At 43.5% G+C, this 19515-nt stretch overlaps 2 protein-coding genes across 5 annotated transcripts in view; one reads left to right on the top strand and one right to left on the bottom strand.

Annotated features, from left to right (window-relative positions):
• Fmnl2 (formin like 2) overlaps positions 1-19515 on the bottom strand; it is a 261419-nt gene that overhangs the window by 27444 nt on the left and 214460 nt on the right. For all 4 annotated transcript variants that reach the window (XM_052182485.1, XM_052182484.1, XM_052182482.1 and 1 more), the window contains exons 10-14: positions 11629-11703; positions 7156-7266; positions 4273-4422; positions 2438-2539; positions 189-501 (exon numbers count right to left, since the gene is read on the bottom strand). In XM_052182485.1, the coding sequence (XP_052038445.1) occupies positions 189-501; positions 2438-2539; positions 4273-4422; positions 7156-7266; positions 11629-11703 (751 nt within the window). The remainder of the gene's footprint in view (positions 1-188; positions 502-2437; positions 2540-4272; positions 4423-7155; positions 7267-11628; positions 11704-19515) is intronic.
• On the top strand, positions 6220-6631 carry LOC127685369 (60S ribosomal protein L34-like). Its single transcript, XM_052182488.1, has one exon. The coding sequence runs from the start codon at positions 6261-6263 to the stop codon at positions 6600-6602; it is 342 nt and encodes a 113-aa protein (XP_052038448.1). The 5' UTR covers positions 6220-6260; the 3' UTR covers positions 6603-6631.

The raw sequence follows: 19515 nt of genomic DNA, 5'->3' as shown, positions 1-19515 counted from the left end.
TATAGGTCGTTGTGAGCCACGTTCTGTGGGTGCTGGGAGACAAACGTGGGTGTCTAGGAGAGACATTGTACTCATGCAGTGCTCTTAACCACTAAGCCTTTCTCCAGCTCCTCAAAATGGAATCTTTCTTAAGATAAGGGAAAGTGCTTAAGAAAGGACATGTCTACCGTCCCACCAGGCCATCTTACCTGCTGCAGGTGTGTCTGATGACGGAGGTAGTGGTGGGGGAGGAGGGACTGAGGGTCCTGAAGAGGTGGCCCCTGGAACTGGTCCTGCATAGTTACCCACTGCTAGTTCTGACCCCGTGGACACTGTGCCAGAGGCCATGACTGGCAGAATGGCGATGTCCCCATCTCCCTTCTTCTGAATTTTAATGGTCCCTTGCTTCTCCAGTTCATGAATCTTTTTTTCCAGGGTAGACTGTCTTTGAATGGCTTCTTCCTTTTCTTTGACCATCTTTCTTAACGTGTGGACCTGGGTATTTGCATCTTTGTAAATTTCCTGCAAAAGAAGTCATGTTCGGGTCTCTGACTTCATAGAACATTCCCAGGTAAACCTGGATAAGTTAACTGAGGGAAACAGGTGGAGAAAGAACACCACTCAGGCGTTCTAGGAAACTGTGGGATTCAGCCAGAACATAAGGAGTCCTGGTAATAATTATCAATTGAGCTAATAATGCAAGCAATGTATTCTAGCGTCGGCTGCTGTTAATGAAATCCTTTCCATCTAATTAGTGGAGTTAGTGCCACTTTCCCCGCAGGCGAAAGAGAACAGACCAGAGATGACTTTATCCACAAATTGAATTTGAAACATCCCATGGGTATCACGGTGGTTCCCCATGCTTTCTTTTACTAATTATAAAATAAAACGTATCTGTAACACCTAGATACAAGCTGACTAACAAGAGACAAAAAGCCCCTAAATCAGGCTTTGATAGAAATCAGACTATGATTAAAACCTCGGCAAATAGCTGGGTTGGTAATGCAGACCTTTCATCTTAGGACTGTGGAAGTGGAGGCCTAGTTGATCTTTGCAATGATTTTCAGGCCAGTCAGGGCTACACACTGAGACCCCGTCACCAGAAGATATATAGGCAAGCAAGCAAACAAACTGCAAAGCCAGAGTGACCAGAAGCTGGCAGCACGCCTGATTTCTCTGGCCCTTATGAGAGCTCCCAGATGGAGCGCAGGACAGCCATTGCTGGAACATCTTCCCTTTTGGCCATGCATTTAACAAAACAACCCAGAGCTTCCCACCACCAGTTACTTAGCTTTCTCAAAGTTTATAGTACAAAGCAAAGTTAAAATTCAATTCAAGCCGGGCGGTGGTGGAGCACACCTTTAATCCCAGCGCTTGGGAGGCAGAGGCAGGCGGATTTCTGAGTTCGAGGCCAGTCTGGTCTACAAAGTGAGTTCCAGGACAGCCAGGGCTATACAGAGACACCCTGTCTAGAAAAACAACAACAACAACAACAAAAACAAAAACAAAAAAAATTTCAATTCAAAGGCCATTTTAGGTGCTTCTATTATTCTGGTGTGAACGGCTATGCGGAACTGAACTTATGGCCTGGGACCTCTGCAAGAGTTATCTCTCACTCCCAACAGGCAGGGAACAGTCTCTCCTACACTCTGTCTATTATTTGTCATCTGAGGGTCTGGACTTGAATGAAGCCCATATGCTACAGCTTTGTCTTGATGGTGTGCCAGGAAATACGTTATCAGAGCTAACTGTAGGCCGTGTCAGAATATCAAACAGCACACACAGCCAGGATAACTATCACAGAAAATGTGCCATCACATCAACTGTTGGTGTTGACAGCAAGCCAAGAGTCTGACAGCCCTCTAGGCATATGGGCTTTATGTTCCGAACAGCTCCAAGGATGCAGATGATTCAGACTTCCATAACTGCCTGACGTAAGGCAAAATGGCAGTAAGGTAAAACAAAATGGCTAGTATTATGCGATAATAAAATGCACTGGACTTTGGTGAATACCTTTACGTCTAACCTGTGCTGTGAACTGTTTCCATAGCAACCACTAAATCTGGTTTTGAGTAAAAGCGAAGTAAACACAATCAATGAGGCCTAAGTCCTAATGAAAACAAACAGGCAGAAAGAAGTGATTCTGTGCTTTGTTTTTGTTCACAACCACAGGGAGAACCCTCAGAATCAACTCAGCCTCCCCTAGATAGGAAACCATCGATGCTCCCAATCTCTGTGATAAGGAAATATGGAAGCTGATGTTCATGATTATGCACACATTTGTACACATATAGTATGACTGCTTTTGAGGAAGCCTCTGAAATGCTTACAATAAATACATGGTATCAATGCATTCCTCTGAAATGAACATGCTCTGCACTGGACCAGCCTTGAAAGAACTAGCGTGCACGGAAAGCCCTGGCACGCCCATCTGGATGGATGCTACCCGCACACTTACCCGGACGACATCCAGTTCCTTATTCCTCTGCATGAGTTGCTTTTCCAGTTCCACGATCTTGGACATGGCTTCGTTCTCCGTGTCCTGCAGCTTTTCAGACAACTGTGAAATTGTGACGAGGAAACAGAGTCACAACGCACATCACTCTAATCTGGTCCTTGATCCTCAGAATCTTATATTCCCAGTCAACCAGAGACCCATCAAACTCTTGCATATATTCCAAAAGTTATTTTCTGGAAATATTAATTTGTATACTATGGTTCTGAAGACATATTTGTTTCTATCAAGGAATTAATAATGTATATGTGGCCTCTATAAAACCCATAAAACATATAAAAGCCTTTCAGTGTTTGAACATACATAGCCATCTCTCTCTCCTGTCCTGGAGCTAAATGTAGGAAAAATTAAGGTGAAGGAAGAATGGAAGACCACCTTCCCACGCCCAAGAAAGAACCACCAGGCAAAAGCTTCTGGAAATTTTTGATCGGAAAAACATGGCTGTATCATTTTAGTCAGCTAAACAAAGTACTATGGCTTTCTTCAGCCCAAACTACCCAATAATGGCAGTTATTTTTATAAATCTCAGTAGAGAAAGGCTGGTTGGGAGGAATGAGACAGGGAACCGCGTGCTAAGTAGTTTTCATATAAAGTTCTACAATCAAGAAACTCTTGACTCCCCATTGGGCACAATAACAGGCAAAGACATCCACTGAAGCAAGACAGAAGATTAGATAGAGATTTACAGGTTAAGAGTGTAATTTCAGGGCTGGAGAGATGGCTCAGTGGTTAAGAGCACTGACTGCTCTTCCAAAGGGCCTGAGTTCAATTCCCAGCAACCACATGGAGGCTCACAACCATCTGTAATGGGATCCGATGTCCTCTTCTGGAGTGTCTGAAGACAGCGACAGTGCACCCACATACATGAAATAAATAAATCTTTAGAGTTTAATTTCAAAGAGAGAAAAAAGAAAAAGAAAACAAAGCTTTTAAAGGAAACAATTGAACCCGTAAACTCTCTTACTGAGCAGATGCCAACCAAGTCAATGCAGAGCTTCTCAAAGGGGGGACTTTGGGCTTACAAACTTGTTTTAACTATAAGCCATGGGAAGCCCCATTTTTCCACAGTGATGGTAAGGGATAAAATAAACATATACAAGATTCTAAAAAAAAATTATGTCGGGGAAACAAAACCACTCTGCAGAGAGAGAGAGAAATAATATTCTTACAAATAGAGACAACTTACTTCACAGTAAATTGTTGTGACAAGAATTCAAGAATTTTGTTTTCAAGAGCTCAGTGGTACAGTAAGTACTCTCCTCACATACAGAGGCCTAAGGGTCACTACAGGGCAATGGTAAAAAACAGCTTGGCCCTCATGATGTGTGGGTTTTTGAAAAATACTGCTCTCCATTTACCTCTTCAATATGCAACATGGTAACATCTCACAGCCTCTAGGTTAGACACGAGACAGTCCTATCCCTCAGGCTCTGAGGGCACCATGAGAAGGTGGGTCATCTTCAGAGACTCCATGATGAGGCCAGAGTCCCTCTGTGTGTGTGTGTGTGTGTGTGTGTGTGTGTAGGGGGGGGCTTGCACTTACGCTGTCAACTTTCCTACTCTGTGTTGGCAGCTAGGGTTGCCAGAGTGCGACTTGGAAGACATGGATCAGGAAGGTAAGTGGAGACAGAGCAAGGGCTTTGTCCCTCCTACAAAGAACCTAGACAGCTTCTGAGTTCTGCTCATTCCTCCACTTCAAATCCTTTCGCTGCCTCCCACAAAAGCGAGCATTAGCCCGTCTGGCCCCCACTGCATTTCCCTCTCCCAGATGCAGTTACATGAGAGATGTTTTCTTCCAGTTCCTCCACCCGCTCCAAGGCAGCGTTCTTGGTTTCCGCGTCTTCCAGCAGAGCTCCCACGTCGAACACGTTGTCCAGGTAAGCCTGAATCTGGACCTGCAGCTTGTCACTCTCTGTGTGCTTCAACTTCTAAAGACAAAGATCCCAGAGACGACGGGTTAGCTACCCGTGGGCGCAGGACGTCATTTCCCACGCCGCTGCATCTGTTACAAGTAGTCTACCTTTCCCCTCAAGAGTTTAACTCATCCTCCTGAAGAGGACTGCAGCATATTCCAATGAAGAGGGTATGACCATACTATTTCCTAAATACATAGACACATACACACACACATACATACACACAGAAAGAGAGAGAGAGAGAGAGAGAGAGAGAGAGAGAGAGAGAGAGAGAGAGAGAGAGGCTGCCTTCGAACACTTGCTACAAATACATAGACACACAGAGAGAGAGATATAGAGAGAAAGAGAGAGAGAGAGAGAGAGAGAGAGAGAGAGAGAGAGAGAGAGATTGCCTTCGAACACTTGCTACTCTAAAGTTAAAACATTTTTTATGTAAGTAAACTTAAAACCACAGGGACATTAAAGGAGGGTTTGAAATGGAATAACTACAAGCCCTGTGAAATCTAAGGGGCATCTAGGGAGGGGTGACTGTGGCTAGGAGCAAATAGATTTATCTAGGAGCCATCAACTGCACTCATACTTAGCTTTAGCACACTGATAGAACTCATCCTGTACAATTCCTTTCCTAAGACAGTGCCTTGAATGTATAATTCAAGGCTCCCTAAAGCAAGAATCAGAAAGTGTCCTCTAGTTCACTATATCTCAGGCTGAGGACACTAAAGTGACTCAGGAAGTAGTTTTTCTGGTGACACCAGAGGCCTAAGAAATCAGTTATTCAGTTACTAAATTATTCAGTTACTGATTATTCAGTTACTAAATTACTCCAGAGACTCTGAAGCCAGAATAATATCTAGCATATGGATGATGCCAATAAGTGAATGAACATATCCACAATCGCTTGCAAAAAAAGGCTGTCTTTGTAAACAAATAAAAAATTTGTATATCAGATGCATATATTATTCTTCTAATGACCTCCTCTATCCATGAGGGTCCAGAGCCAACGTAACATAGTTGACCAAGTACAGGGTTGGGGGAGGCGAGTGCGGTATTTTTAAGAGAAATTTCAGATTACATGATTTCTTAAGAAAAATACTTTTTCTCTTAGTTTAAAATAAACTGTTAAATTAAACCCGAGTATATTCCATCTTACTTTAAAAGTCAGAAATGAAACAAAGACACAGAAATCTAGAGCTGAAAAAGAATAGACAACAGAGAGGGAGCAATAAGGGACTTCCCCAGGGGTGGCAGTAGCTATGGGATGTGCACCAATGTCACTAGTGGCTATGACACCTAGAATCCAAAGTAAAGCCTCAGAAAACTGAACCTCCACCAGGAATGAGAATTTGCACTCCAGATTTTCATTCAAATCCTGCAATTTGTGAAGCACAAGAAGAAAGAAGACAAACCCCAGTCCCAAACCATGCCAGGGGTGGAAAGGGGTCAATATATCAATACAGTCTGCCCACCGATAAGGTGGGTGCAAGGTATGGGGTTTCCTGGATTCATGCCTAACAAACAGGGGCAGCTGAAGTCTGGACACAGCCCAGGGAAGCCCTTCCATCATTCCCGTATCTGGAAAACCATGAAATCTTGGTCAGCAATTCATGGCCTACCACCAGGACTCTTCCAAATTCAACTGCACCATTGACATAAGACAGGGAAAACACATGCTCCCTAGTGACAGACAGGGAGGACATCTATGAGTACCACATATACTTTCTGTTTCTTTATTGGAGAACTTCAGGGAACTGGCTGGGCACATCTGTGTGTCAGGGAGAAAAAGAAACTAAACTACTTTCTCTCAAGAAGCAAAAACACCTCTTTCGGGACGGTGCTCAGAGGCACTCAGGATGGTCCAGCAATTGACATACCGTCGTAGGCTCTCCTACAATACAGCCTCTAACAAAACTAGGCTGTCTCAAACCCCTGGCAACAGGATTGTTTACCTTTACACCAAGAAGGTTGGGAAGGCACCTAAATCGGCATGTGGCCAACTGCGAGGGGTTCATGCTGTGAGACCCAAAGTCCTTATGAGATTGTCTAAGAAAAAGAAGCACGTCAGCAGAGCCTATGGTGGCTCCATGTGTGCCAAGTGCGTCCGTGACAGGATCAAGCGGGCTTTCCTTATTGAGGAGCAGAAAATTGTGGTGAAAGTGTTGAAGGCACAAGTTCAGAGTCAGAAAGCAAAATAAATGCAGCTTTTTTAAATAATAAAAATCAAGACTTGGAAAAAAAAAAGAAGCAAAAACATGTTCAAAAACAACAAGTACTTTAAGCAGAAGTAATGGCTTCAGGAGGAAGTCTCTAATGTCCTTTCCTTATTCCTTCTTAATGCTCTAAACATCAACTCATTCACCAACCGTCTTAGCTAGATGCTGCCCGCTCAGATAGGTTCCCAAGAGTGCCCAAAACAAAAACTGTTCTCCAGTGTTGGTAAAGATGCAATGAGACTTGACCCAGACAGAGCTCAAAAGCAAAGGAAGCCTGCAGTGATACTCCGAGAAATGTCTGACTCCAGAAATAAAAGGCTGCAGGCAGTAGGCCCACAGATGTCCCAGGAGTTCTGTAAGAAATCCAGCTCTGCTGGCAGACTCCATCATTCACATCGGTTCTCGGTAACTAGCATGGCAATTGTGGGACCACATAACGCTTTAGGCATTCTCTAATTACTAAAGCAAATGAACCTCTGAGACTAGGCAATGAATCCATTCTTAAAATGACACCAAGAAAGATAGCCATACTTACATCCAAGTATTCATCCAGGCCTAATTTGGTAAATTCATACTGGAGATGGACTCTGAAGTTCATGTCTTCTACTGAATGGACTACAATATTGATAAACTGCATAGAGGCCACCTGAAAGGAAAGTTCCAAGGGGTTAAAACTGGCTCCAAGTGCTTTCTCTCAAACACATATCCGGAATAGGTGCTTCATTCCACAAGTCTTCGTTCACACCAATTCCCTTTTCCTTAATGTGACTAAATCTTCAAGAAAAAAAAAAAAGAATCATAATTTTCAATTAAAGAAATGAAACAGGCACCACAATTAGACACCAATTCACAGTCACTTAGAATGAGACTATAAGAAAAAAAAAATATATATACATATTAGCAAAGATGTAGAGTAAGCCAACCCTCACACAATGCCTGTGAGAATATAAAATGATGACAGCCATGTTGGAAACACCAGTTACTCAAATGTTAAGCACCATGTTTGCTGTCTGTTCTAGTAATTCGATTACCTAACTAAGAGAAACAAAGAAACATGGTCACATAAAAATTGGTACACAAATATTCATAACACCACATATACCAATCATGTATGGAAAAACCACCCAGTGTCCATCGCTTGATGGATAGACAGACTGAGGATAACCATGCCATGGACCATTCCGTGACAGTGAGGTGCTGCTGCGTGTCATAGCATAGGTGAACTTGGGAACATCATGGAAAGTGAAACCAGGCCTGTGAAAAGGGACCAAACTCTGTACGATTCCACCATGTCAAGTGTGCAGAGCACCCCAACTTATAGAGATAACAAGTAGATGAGTAGATACTTTCGGCTGAAGGGTAGAGCTTCCCATGTGGGAAACAGCTTTTAATGGCAGAAGAGTTCTTTGTTTTTTTGTTTTTTGGGTTTTTTTAAATGAATATGAGTACACTGTCACTGTCTTCAGACACACCAAAAGACGTCATCTGATCCCATTACAGATGGTTGTGAGCCACCATGTGGTTGGCTTGGAACTGAACTCAGAACCTCTGGGAAGAGCAGTCAATGCTCTTAACCGCTGAGCCATCTCTCCAGCCCTAGGCAGGGGGATTCTTTTTTTTTTTTTTTGGATTTTTTTATTTTTTATTTATTCCCCCCCCCCCCAGATGGCCCTGGCTGTCCTGGAACTCACTCTGAAGACCAGGCTGACCTTGAACTCAGAAATCCACTTACCTCTGCCTCCCAGAGTACTAGGATTACAGGCGTGCGCCACCCCCGACTGGGCAGGGGGATTCTTAAGGGGATGAATGTGATAATAACTAAACTGTGAATGGTTAACACATACCAAATCATACACTTCCATAGGTGAAGTAAATGCATGCAAATCTAAGGTTAAGAAACTAAAGAGTCATACACATATACAAAGTACACATTAACACAGAGATACAGATTATATAAAATATGAAAGTTAATACAGCCAGGTGGTGGTGGCGCACGCCTTTAATCCCAGCACTTGGGAAGCAAAGGCAGGCAGATTTCTGAGTTTGAGGCCAGCCTGGTCTACAGAGTGAGTTCAAGGACAGCCATGGCTACACAGAGAAACCCTGTCTTGAAAAACCAAAAGAAAAAAAAAAAAAAAAAGGAAAGCTAATACAAAGAGGAGTAATATTGAAACAATGCAAAACCTCACCAAGAGGTAATTACTTCAGAAATTCACCTTGAGCTCTATCCTACCAAAAAGTCTTTCACACTATCCTTCCATGGATTTCCTAGCTGATAGTTCCTAAACACCTTGGATGTAGTGCTTTTTCCCAAAGACTGACCCTAAGACCTGTCTCAGGGGGAAAAAAAATCACTCCCCAGTTTAATAAATAACGGAATGAACTTTAACAGACCCATAGTGTTTTCAACAATGCCCATCTGTTGATGGGAACAATGTCTTACTCATGAGCCAGCAGAGGCTTTGGGAAGAAGAGAAAATAATCAGGAATCCAGGTCAGCATTAAAAATCCCTAACCCCACCCTCTACCCATGCCCCTCGCTTCTGAAAACAAGACTAAATGATCCGCTGAGCTCCACGACAGCCCGTGAGCCTCGTGCAGTGCACCCACATGAAAACCAGCAGGCAGAGGCGTATGGCACACTGTGGCCTATACACAGGGAAATTAGAGCCTGAACAGGAGAGTTTCCACAATGGCAGGACATGGGTTCTAGGCGGTATGCAAATGGCACACGGGTTAAGGAACTTATAACTACTTCAGCAGAAACGCAGATGGCCGGCTCAGCAGACACCGGTGGGCAAGGTGCAACTCAACAAATTGCAGAGAGGATTTTTTTTTAACACCAAAGAATCAGGGGCTCCTTGGCTGTAGTAGCTAACACTCCAATAGCCAAGCAGGAGGGCCTAAAATAGTTGGGAACTTTTAATTAAAAAAAAAAAAAAAATCAGGGGCTGGAGGGATAGCTTCGCAGTTAAGAACATTAAGTGCTTCCCCGGAAGTCCAGAGTTCAATTCCCAGCAACCACTTGGTGGCTCACAACCATTTGTAATATGATCCAAGACCCTCTTCTAGAGTGTCTGAGGACAGTGACAGTATACTCATATACAAAAAATAAAGAATTCTTTAAAAAGAAAAGATCAGCTATCATTTTTCATGTATTCTACCCATAGATTTTCACAGACGAAGCCATCCTGTAAAAATTCCTGGCCTTGTGGAGGCTGGTCTCAGCCAGATTAAGAAAGTGCCTCTAGAGAAGGCACTAGAGAGAAGCCCCCAATGAGCCTGGAGTTTATCACACACCTATCAACACCTTCAGCAACACCTTGAATGACCCCTAATCCTAATGACAAGAATTAAAAACTCAGCCGGGTGGTGGTGGCGCATGCCTGTAATCCCAGCACTCTGGGAGGCAGAGGCAGGCGGATTTCTGAGTTCGAGGCCAGCCTGGTCTGCAGAGTGAGTTCCAAGACAGCCAAGGCTACACAGAGAAACCCTGTCTCGAAAAAACCAAATCCAAAAAACCAAATTCAAAAAACAAACAAAACAAACAAACAAACAACAACAACAACAAAAGAATTAAAAACTCACTGTAAAAGTGACCTTTGTTTTACCATTTCAGACTTTAAAAAATAATTTTAAAAATAATTATCACAAGATCTCTGGGCCCGATACCCTCCCACACCCCACAGCCTGCCTGTCTCTCAGTAACCAGTAACCAGGGGCACAGACGGGAGCCTAGCATGGCTGTCCTTTGAGAGGCCCTACCAACAGCTAATGAAGACAGGTGCAGGTACTTACACACAACCATTGGACTGAAGTTGAGGACCCCTATGGAGGAATCAGGGGAAGGATTGACGGGGCTGAAGGGGAAGGTAACCACATAGGAAGACCAGGAGTCTTGAGCCACCAACTAGGAAGCATACAAAGGCTGGTCCAAACCCTGCCCTCAACTCCCCAGAAAATATATAACTGAGTCTGGCCTCAGTGGGAGAAGATGCGCCAAAGGGAAGAGGGTTGGGGGAGGGGTACCCTTTCAGAGGCAAGGGGAGGAATGTGGTGAGGAATTGTGTGTGGGGGGACTGGGAGGAAGGGGCAAAGGCTGGAATATAAATAATAGAAGACATAATTTTTTTAAATTACCATATTTAATGGAACAGAAAATCTCTATAAGGGATTTTACCATCTGGATCTTCAAAGAGCTGAAACTAAGATCCACATAAATCTGAGGTCCAAGAAATGAGTTGCACACAAAAGACCTTGTGTGCTTCAAGCCGTACAGTCACTGCAGATTCCAATGAAGACAAGACTGAGCAGCCACAGCAGGCTTCACATGCAAGAACTGTCAGGACGCATGCTCTGGGGGCAAGAGCTACACAGAAGGAACTCCTGGGCCCAGAAGTTTCCTAGGAGAACTGAACTCGGTCAAGGACAAGGACAGGGGTGCACTAGAACGGAATGGCTAAGAGCGCCTCAGCAGCCCAGAATGAAGATGTAGGTGCTGGAATTCACAAGTGCTGAAATGCCCTGGGGTCAGCCACTACAGGAAGGAAGCCACAAGGAAGAAGAACCATCAATTGTGTCCATTTAGAGATGCCAGTGGTCCGGACAGCCAGGCCAAGCACTATTAGTCTGTGATCACGTGGTCTAGAGCGGGCACTCAAGAAGCCCAAGAGCGAAAGGCCAAAGTTCTACCCAGCTTAGGTCTCTATGCAGGTCACCATGGTGGCTACAGGAATTCACACTAGGTCATTGCTTCCTCTTACCAACCACGTGACTTTCCCTCTTATTTGTTAATTTATCAGCATTTCTGTCCTTTAATCACAGGAGTAAAACTTGAAAGAGCAGCACAAAGGGAGCACTGCAGATGAAGAAAAACCTCCTAGAGCAGATCGCTAAACGCGTTCCCCTGAGCTTTGTATTGCGTCCACTTGAATGCGGCCTGTGTTTTGGAGGAAGGGGGCCTTGAAATTGAGTTTGCATCGTTGAGAGGAGGGCCAAGATAACTCACCATAAAATCTATGTTATTGTCCTCATTCCTGAAGTGTTCCATCAGCTTCTCAAAACGCTGCTTTTCTCCGCAGACCTGAAACACACATGGTTATCATGTATGAGACATTACAAACAGAAGCATCCCAGAAGTAGCTACACTTTAGGACTGACAATTATTTTCAGAGTTTTTTTTTTTTTTTTAAATATTTCTTATATGCTCCTTTTCTTCAAAGCTAGCCAGCCTCCAAATAGCAGCATGAAGCAGACCAGACGTGGGTGTGTGGTTTCTTTTCTGTATGGTTTTCATGTTATCAAATGAGTTCCTCCTTCAGGATTTTAGTATGTATTCACAATAGAGTTCACAAAAACTGGCTGCAGATTTCCTGTATTACCAACATGCACTTCAGACAAAGACACGAAAAGATTTAAATAGCTTTATATTTAAACTCCTTGTAAGGAAGACTGGCCATGCTCTCGTGTCTGTCTCAATTAAATAATTTGAGTGCAGGACATAATTTCCTCTGATTTATGGAGTAGCACCCCAGAGGCCAGAATCACACACATTTTAGCTCAAATTGATATTTCCATTGAACATGTAAAATAATCAAAACTGCAGGGCCCTGGGGCATGTTTCATCAGCATGAAAGTTACAGACCCGTAGCAAAGAAGAGTCAAACATTTACATCAAAATAATCCCTCTCGCAAGACTCCCTCACAAAATCAAGGATGAATTTAAATTCTCACACTGTCCTTGGGTAGCTTTGTTGAAAACAAACCCTATATCCACTAGTTAATTCATTCAGCCTTGGGAGAGTATTCACTTGCACTATATAAATTATACATGCTAATGACTAAATACTGTGATTTCATTTGTGATCTTAGGGATGTCTAAACTAAGCCTCAAGAATTCCTCTAAAATGACATCTCATAATATGATAATGCTGCCACTTAATTCTTGTTGTCTATATAAACATATATATTTGAGAATGAGAAAGTTCCATGAAGATAAGAATGTCATCTGTTTTATTTCTGTTTCATTTTCAGCATCTAGAATGATATTTAGCATATTATAAGGCTAGATATTTCTTCAATTATATTGAATAGAATAAAAATTCTATCAGAATCAGAATGGCTAAGATTAAAAATTCAGGAGACAGCAGGTGTTGGTGAGGATGTGGAGAAAGAGGAACACTCCTCCACTGCTGGTGGGATTGCAAACTGGTACAACCACTCTGGAAATCAGTCTGGTGGTTCCTCCGAAAACTGGGCATGACACTTCCAGAGGATCCTGCTATACCACCCCTGGGCATATACCCAGAGGATTCCCCAGCATGTAATAAGGACACATGCTCCACTATGTTCATAGCAGCCCTATTTATAATAGCCAGAAGCTGGAAAGAACCCAGGTATCCCTCAACAGAGGAGTGGATGCAAAAAATGTGGTATATCTACACAATGGAGTACTATTCAGCCATTAGAAACAATGAATTCATGAAATTCTTAGGCAAATGGATGGAGTTGCAGAATACCATTCATAAAAGAGTGATGATAGACTTACTTTAAAAAAAAAAGATTAATTAATCTAATGTATGTGAGTACCCTTTCACTCTATTCAGACACAGCAGAAGAGGGCATCAGATCCCATTACAGATGGTTCTAAGCCACCAGGTGGTTTACTGAGAATTGAACTCAGGACCTCTGGAAGAGCAGTCAATGCTCTTAATTGCTGAGCCATCTCTCTGGCCCTGATAAACTCACTTTTATTTGCCATCACATTTTAACATGAAATAAAAGTTCTTTGTGCATGTTTTATGTATAATATGTGTTTTATATAGATATAGATATAGATATATTTTAAAAATTCCAAGAGTTATGTACATCTTCAGCTCATGATATAAAACTAGTCAAGATAATGAAATAGCAGGTGCTTTTATTTACAGATGACAGAAGTAACACAGTTTAAAGTAGATCACTGTATCTTTACACTGGTGTTTTCAGCTTTCTGTTATGATAATGAAAGATGAAACATAATTATAAAGAGAAATAGTTTTATTTTCTGTTTGTGGAAAGCTGAGAGTAAGACCAGCTGATGCTACAGCTTTGTGTCCCTGGTGAGTCCCAAACATCTCAGTATGAGCACCTGGTAGAGCTAACTGTTTACCCTGTGAACTCCAAGGTGAGGATCAGAAGGGTCCAGCTTCCTGCATTCCTCTTTGGGGCTATCACAAGGACCTGAGACCTACCCTTAGGCCTACAATACCTCCGGGCACCGAGGCTTTTTAGCATACGTGCCTTTCAGAGGTATACCATATCACAGCTACAGAAGACTACTGACGAACTTTCCCGGTTCCCCTTTCTGTCCAGTCTGGAGTGGGTAACAGTGAGTCTCATTTAAAAACTCTGTTTTCTGCCCCAGCAAATGTGAGCTGGGCCTGCTGTGTGTGCGGTTAGTCCTGCCGCTAATAAGAACAGCTCTGTGGAAGCATTGCTAGCTTATGCAGCTCTTGAATGACTGAGCTTTGAAGACATTATTTAAGCTTGACACGTCGCTCCTGAGCCCCCATCATACCCCAAACTCTGCTCTGCCCACAGTAGTTCAGCATCCATTTATTCTTCCCCCGCAGTGGGACTTGAGGCTCCTTCCCAGCTCTCTCACTTGGTGTATCACCCTGCCAAGGGTATAGCCATACTAAGTTTTCATTCGTAATTGAAACACATCAGTAGAAGAAAAGGGCCCAGCAGTTCCTGACCAAACTCCAACCATCACTGGTCTTGAAGCTGAAGTCTTTTACAGATCTTAGCCCTGGGCTCTGCGTCACTGAGGGTAGGAATAGCCAATGAGGGTCCCACCAGCTGCCAGGCTCTTGTTATGTTTGGCTGTGGAATATGAGGGCTCCTTCCTCACCAGTCATGCGCCAGCTACACTTGTGGCTTTCCAGGTTTGCTGGTACACCACCAAGAGCAACACTGCCATTTCCATTTTGAGGTTGTTTCCAGGAATAGGTGTAAAGCGAGTAAGCACTGCTTCCTTTGTGTGGATGCCATGGATACAGTTAGTGCGTTGGCAAAAATAATTCTCTCTTCCTTGCATATTTGGTTTTGACTGCTTGATGTATAACATGTCGAGCCTCCCAGGACAAAGCTGAATGCTCGTCAATTAACTATTCTCCAAACTGTCAGCAGGCCCAGTGAAGGGTCCGCTTCTATCACAATAGTCAATTGGAGAGTATGTATGAAGTGAGAGGTCCTGGCAGCCGTAGGGCCCCCTAGAGCAGTGGTTTCATGGGGCACTAAGATGTCAGCAACCATCAGACTGCTGCTGTTTGCAAGAGAAGGTAACAGATGGTTTTCAGCTACAAATAACTATAAAATAAGTCCTGAAAAAGAAAACGAAACTTTTGGGCTACAGAGATGGCTCAGCAGTTAAGAGCACTGACCGCTCTTTTAGAGTTCCTGAGTTCAATTCCCAGCAACCACATGGTGGCTCACAACCATCTGTAATGGGATCTGATGCCTTCTTCTGGTATGTCTGAAGAGAGCTACAGTGTACTCACATATATAAAATAAATAAGTCTTATTTATTTTAATAAATAAATAAAATGAAAAAGAAACTTTTGTTCTCCAGCAGGCCCAAAAGGGGAGTCTAATCAGTCATAAGAGAGACTCCCTTGCAATGGTGCGTTCCTGAAGGGAGCTCTACACATCAGGAGGACGTACTGTGGCAAGAGACAAAAGTACTGAAACAGGCACCTGTAGACGCGGCAAGGAGGAAATACTCAAGCAAGGTGCCTTTAATTTTTATATAACTAACCCAGAAGTATTTACATTCAGTCCTCAAGCATGACGTGTATGTGTGTGTGTGTGTGTGTGTGTGTGTGTGTGTGTGTGTGTGTGTGTGAATGGCGGTGTGTACCCTGGGAGTTGGCAGTGGCTACAGGGTTAGTACAGGTAGTCAGTGACTTTGGTGGGGTTGAAGGTTACCAGCAAGAAAATATTCATTATAAAGCTTTGGTGATAGCTTCTTCTTTCCATTCTGAGCCTATAGGGAAATCATCCTCCGAGCCCTGCCCACCCTTAGAGATGGTTTAAATCACAGTTCCCTTGGCATCCAGGACCCTGGCTATATCCAAATAGCTTGGGGTCCTTTGTAAATGCCTTTAACGGATGTTGAAGAAGAAAGTGATGCTTCGGACAGGAACTACATCTGCTTGATTCTCATTAGTGGGTTAGTCTCAACCTCCAGGGGCCAGGCTGCTCTAACTGAGCAAGGCAGGACTTACCTGCTTCCCAAGTAGGAGTAAAGCAGCTGGGATAAAGACTTGCTCATGGGTACTTAATTTCCACCATTCCCCAGAGTTACGGGGTTCCCTATAGCCCTGAACTCTGTATGGCTTCTTTTATCATAAACTATTTTATAATTCTTATTTTCTTTATTTTTATTAAAAAAAGTGTGTGTGTGTGTGTGTGTGTGTGTGTGTGTGTGTGTGTGTGTGTGTGGTGTATAAGTTGGACAGCAACTTGTGGGAGTTGGTTCTCTCTGTGATGTAGGTTCTGGGAATTAAGCTTGGGTCATTAGCCTTGGTAGCACGTGCCTTTACCCACGGGACCCTCTCGCTGCCCCTCCCCCAACATACCATTTTTTTGTTGTTGTTGAGGGTTGGGTTTTTTTTTGTTGTTGTTTTTTGTTTTTGTTTTTGTTTTTGTTTTGGTTTTTTTGGATTTGGTTTTTTCGAGACAGGGTTTCTCCGTATAGCCCTGGCTGTCTTGGAACTCACTCAGTAGACCAGGCTGGCCTCGAATGAACTCAGAAATCCGCCTGCCTCTGCTTCCCAGAGTGCTGGGATTACAGGCATGTGCCACCACCGCCCAGCAGGGGGTGGGGTTTTTTTGAGGCATGGTTTCTCTGTGTAGCTCTGGCTATTCTGAAACTTACTCTGTAGACCAGCTTGGTTAGAACTCAGAGCTTTGCCTCCCAAGTGCTGGGATTAAAGGTGTGCACCCCCACCACCCAACTCCAATATGTCTTCTTACAGCAGGACCTGGAAGCCAGCTGTCCAGTCTCCAGCTCTGAAGATGGGAAAAGTACGTCCACAAGGTTCCTTGAACTGCATGAACTAACAGCTTGGTGGTGGCAGACCTGTGGCTGTATGACCAAGGTTTAAAGATCCCGCCTGATGGGGCAAAGGCCAACTGTTTCTGACCTCACAACACCTCACCTCCAGCAGTGTTTGAGTTTAAAGATACAAAGAGGGATGGCTAGCTGAGCAATGGTGATGTGTGCCTTTAATCCCAGCACTTGGGAGGCAAAGGCAGGTGGATTTCTGAGTTCGAGGCCAGCCTGGTCTACAGAGTAAGTTCCAGGACAACCAGGGCTACACAGAGAAACCCTGTCTCAGAAAAAAACAAAGACAAAAACAAAAACAAAAAAACAAAACAAAACAAAAAAAACCCCAAAAACCAAAAAACCAAAGAAGGACAGCTGTACTAGGCAGGACTCCACAGGGATGGGTGGGCAGTGGCTGGAGTATCAGATTGAAGTCTGTGGTCTGGAGTTTGAAAATAAGTATGTTCATATAATCCAGGTTGATGAATTTATTCATATGGGAATGATTTATTGGTGTCTTGGTTACTGCACTATGCTGTTGCTATGAAAAGACACCGTGGCCAAGGCAGCTTAATTCGGGGTTTGCTGAAGTTTCAGAGGTTTAGTCTGATCATAATGACAAGGAGCGTAGCAGCAGGGAGACAAGTACAGTATGGGAGCAGATGTGAGCTCAGAGTACCCATCTGATTTGCAAGATGGAAACAGGCAGACTGCAGGCAGGCAGGTAAGTCTGGTCTGGGCTTTTGAAACTGAACTCTCAGGGACACAGCTCCTTCAATAAGACCACACCTCCTAGTCCTTCTTCAATAGTCCAATAACTAAGAACCAAACATTCAAATATTGGAGCCTATGGGGGGCATCCTCAATCAGACCGCCACATGGTGGAATGTCATAAAAATGCTCCTTGGGTCCCAGCAGAGTGCTTGCTTTTCAAATGTATAGGCTGCAGTCTGTCTATAGACTGTCTTCATTCTAGCAGCCCTACTCCTAGCGAGGGGAACCTGATTCCTCATGGAGTAACACAGTGCACAGGAGAGCTCCTTTACAGTCTGTTTGGCTTACTTTCTGAAGCTCCTAAAGTCACTCCATCCAAGAACGACTCCCCAGATCCCTCCTGTGGTACGGGGCACTGGGGGTGAAGCCAGTGGAGGAATGAGAAATATAGCTCCATGCAATAGGAATAGTTCCATGCATGGCAATACAAGCCTTTAATCCCAGCACTCAGGGCACTGGGGCAGCAGGGATATCTAGGTCAATCTATATCGTGAGTCTAGGTCTGCCTACTTAGTGAGTTTCAGACCATTCAGGGCTATGTAGAGAGACCTTCTCAAAAAACAAACAAAAAAAAAAGGCAAGAACATCAATTTTTTTTGCTGCAACAGTGTACTTTAAATCAAACAAACAAAAATGGCTGTATGTATGAGATATACATGCCATGGCACACAGCTGGAGGTCAGAAGACAGTTCTTCCTACCATGTGCAACCTGGAGGACTGAACTCAGATTATTAGGTTTTATAGTAAATGCTGAGCCGTCTTGCTGAACCCTAGTATAGCTCTTTTATTTAAGTGCTTTTGTGTCTTACAATCTGTGGGTCTTGTTGGCAGATGGAAATTATACGCCGGGATATATAGCATGCAATCTTATCTGTGTGTACATATGTTCCTGGTTTAAGCATATGCTTTTACATCTTTTGTTAATTTGTATGAATGAGTGTGTACACATATGTGTTACAGCACACACATGGAAATCTGAGGACAACTTTACAGGGTAAGATCTCTCCTTTCCCTGTTATGTGAGTTCTGGGATTTGAACTCAGGTTCTCAGACTTGTGTGGCAACTGCTTTGGTGTACAACCGTCTCACTGGCCTTGAGCCATTTGTTTTGACAACTCATAACATTCTCATGATGACCAACATGTGAATTCTGAAAATATCTGGAAACCAGACCCTTGTTCTTTCATCCTCACCGACTTCTAAAACCAGGCTCAAAGGAGAGAAGAGTTATCACCTTTCAACCATGTTGGTCCTGGTGCTGGGGTTGGTCTGGTGCTGCTATGTCTTCAAGTGCAGCGAATTCTCACATACACTAGCTTTCGCTATGTAAACCATCCTCCCCAAGTTAAGTAATAAAAGGCTAAAGCCTGTGATTTGCAGTAAAGAGAGGAAGGTTGGACTTCCTGGGAGGAAGAAAGGAATTCTGGGAATAAGGAAGAGGAACGTGACTACGGGCCTAGGAGGTATGGCTAGCCATGTGGCTGGATGGGGCTAGGTAGTCAGGTTAACTTAGATGAGCTAGTTAAGAGTCTGCCCAGCTAAAGCCTGAAATATTAAAGGTCTGTGTGGATATTTGAGAAACTAGCTAGTAAAGGAATAACTGCTGCAATATTAATCTCCAGCATTAATTAATATATACAGATGATTAATAATCAGTTTTTACATCCTAGTTTGACCAAGGTGGTTTAGATGCAAGCATTGTGTGCTAAGTAATACTTCACTTTCACATGGGACACAGTGTTTACCACCCTTCCTACACACACCTTCCCATTTCCTGTGGGATTGTAAACTGTTCATGTCACATGGACACAAATGTGAATCTGGTCTGCATGCTTCTTCTCCCTCAGCAGAAATGAAGGGAGCTCCAAGCCGTTTCTAGGGAACCACATCAGAGAGTGTCACCCAGTTCACTACTGGGGAACAATCTGAATCTGAGCATACAGGAGTTTAAGAGAGTCAGGAGCTCTTTCATGGTTTCCGATCTATGTCAACAACGTGTCATCACGTACATCCACCAAGCAGCTATA

The sequence above is a fragment of the Apodemus sylvaticus genome, chromosome 5, assembly GCF_947179515.1.
Source record: "Apodemus sylvaticus chromosome 5, mApoSyl1.1, whole genome shotgun sequence".
Classification (NCBI taxonomy): Eukaryota; Metazoa; Chordata; class Mammalia; order Rodentia; family Muridae; genus Apodemus; species Apodemus sylvaticus.
This window is presented reverse-complemented; position numbering and strand designations above follow the sequence as displayed.

Bases quoted from the DNA above. Each gene is read 5' to 3' on its own strand.
- LOC127685369 (XM_052182488.1), top strand. From the start codon at position 6,261: ATGGTCCAGCAATTGACATACCGTCGTAGGCTCTCCTACAATACAGCC.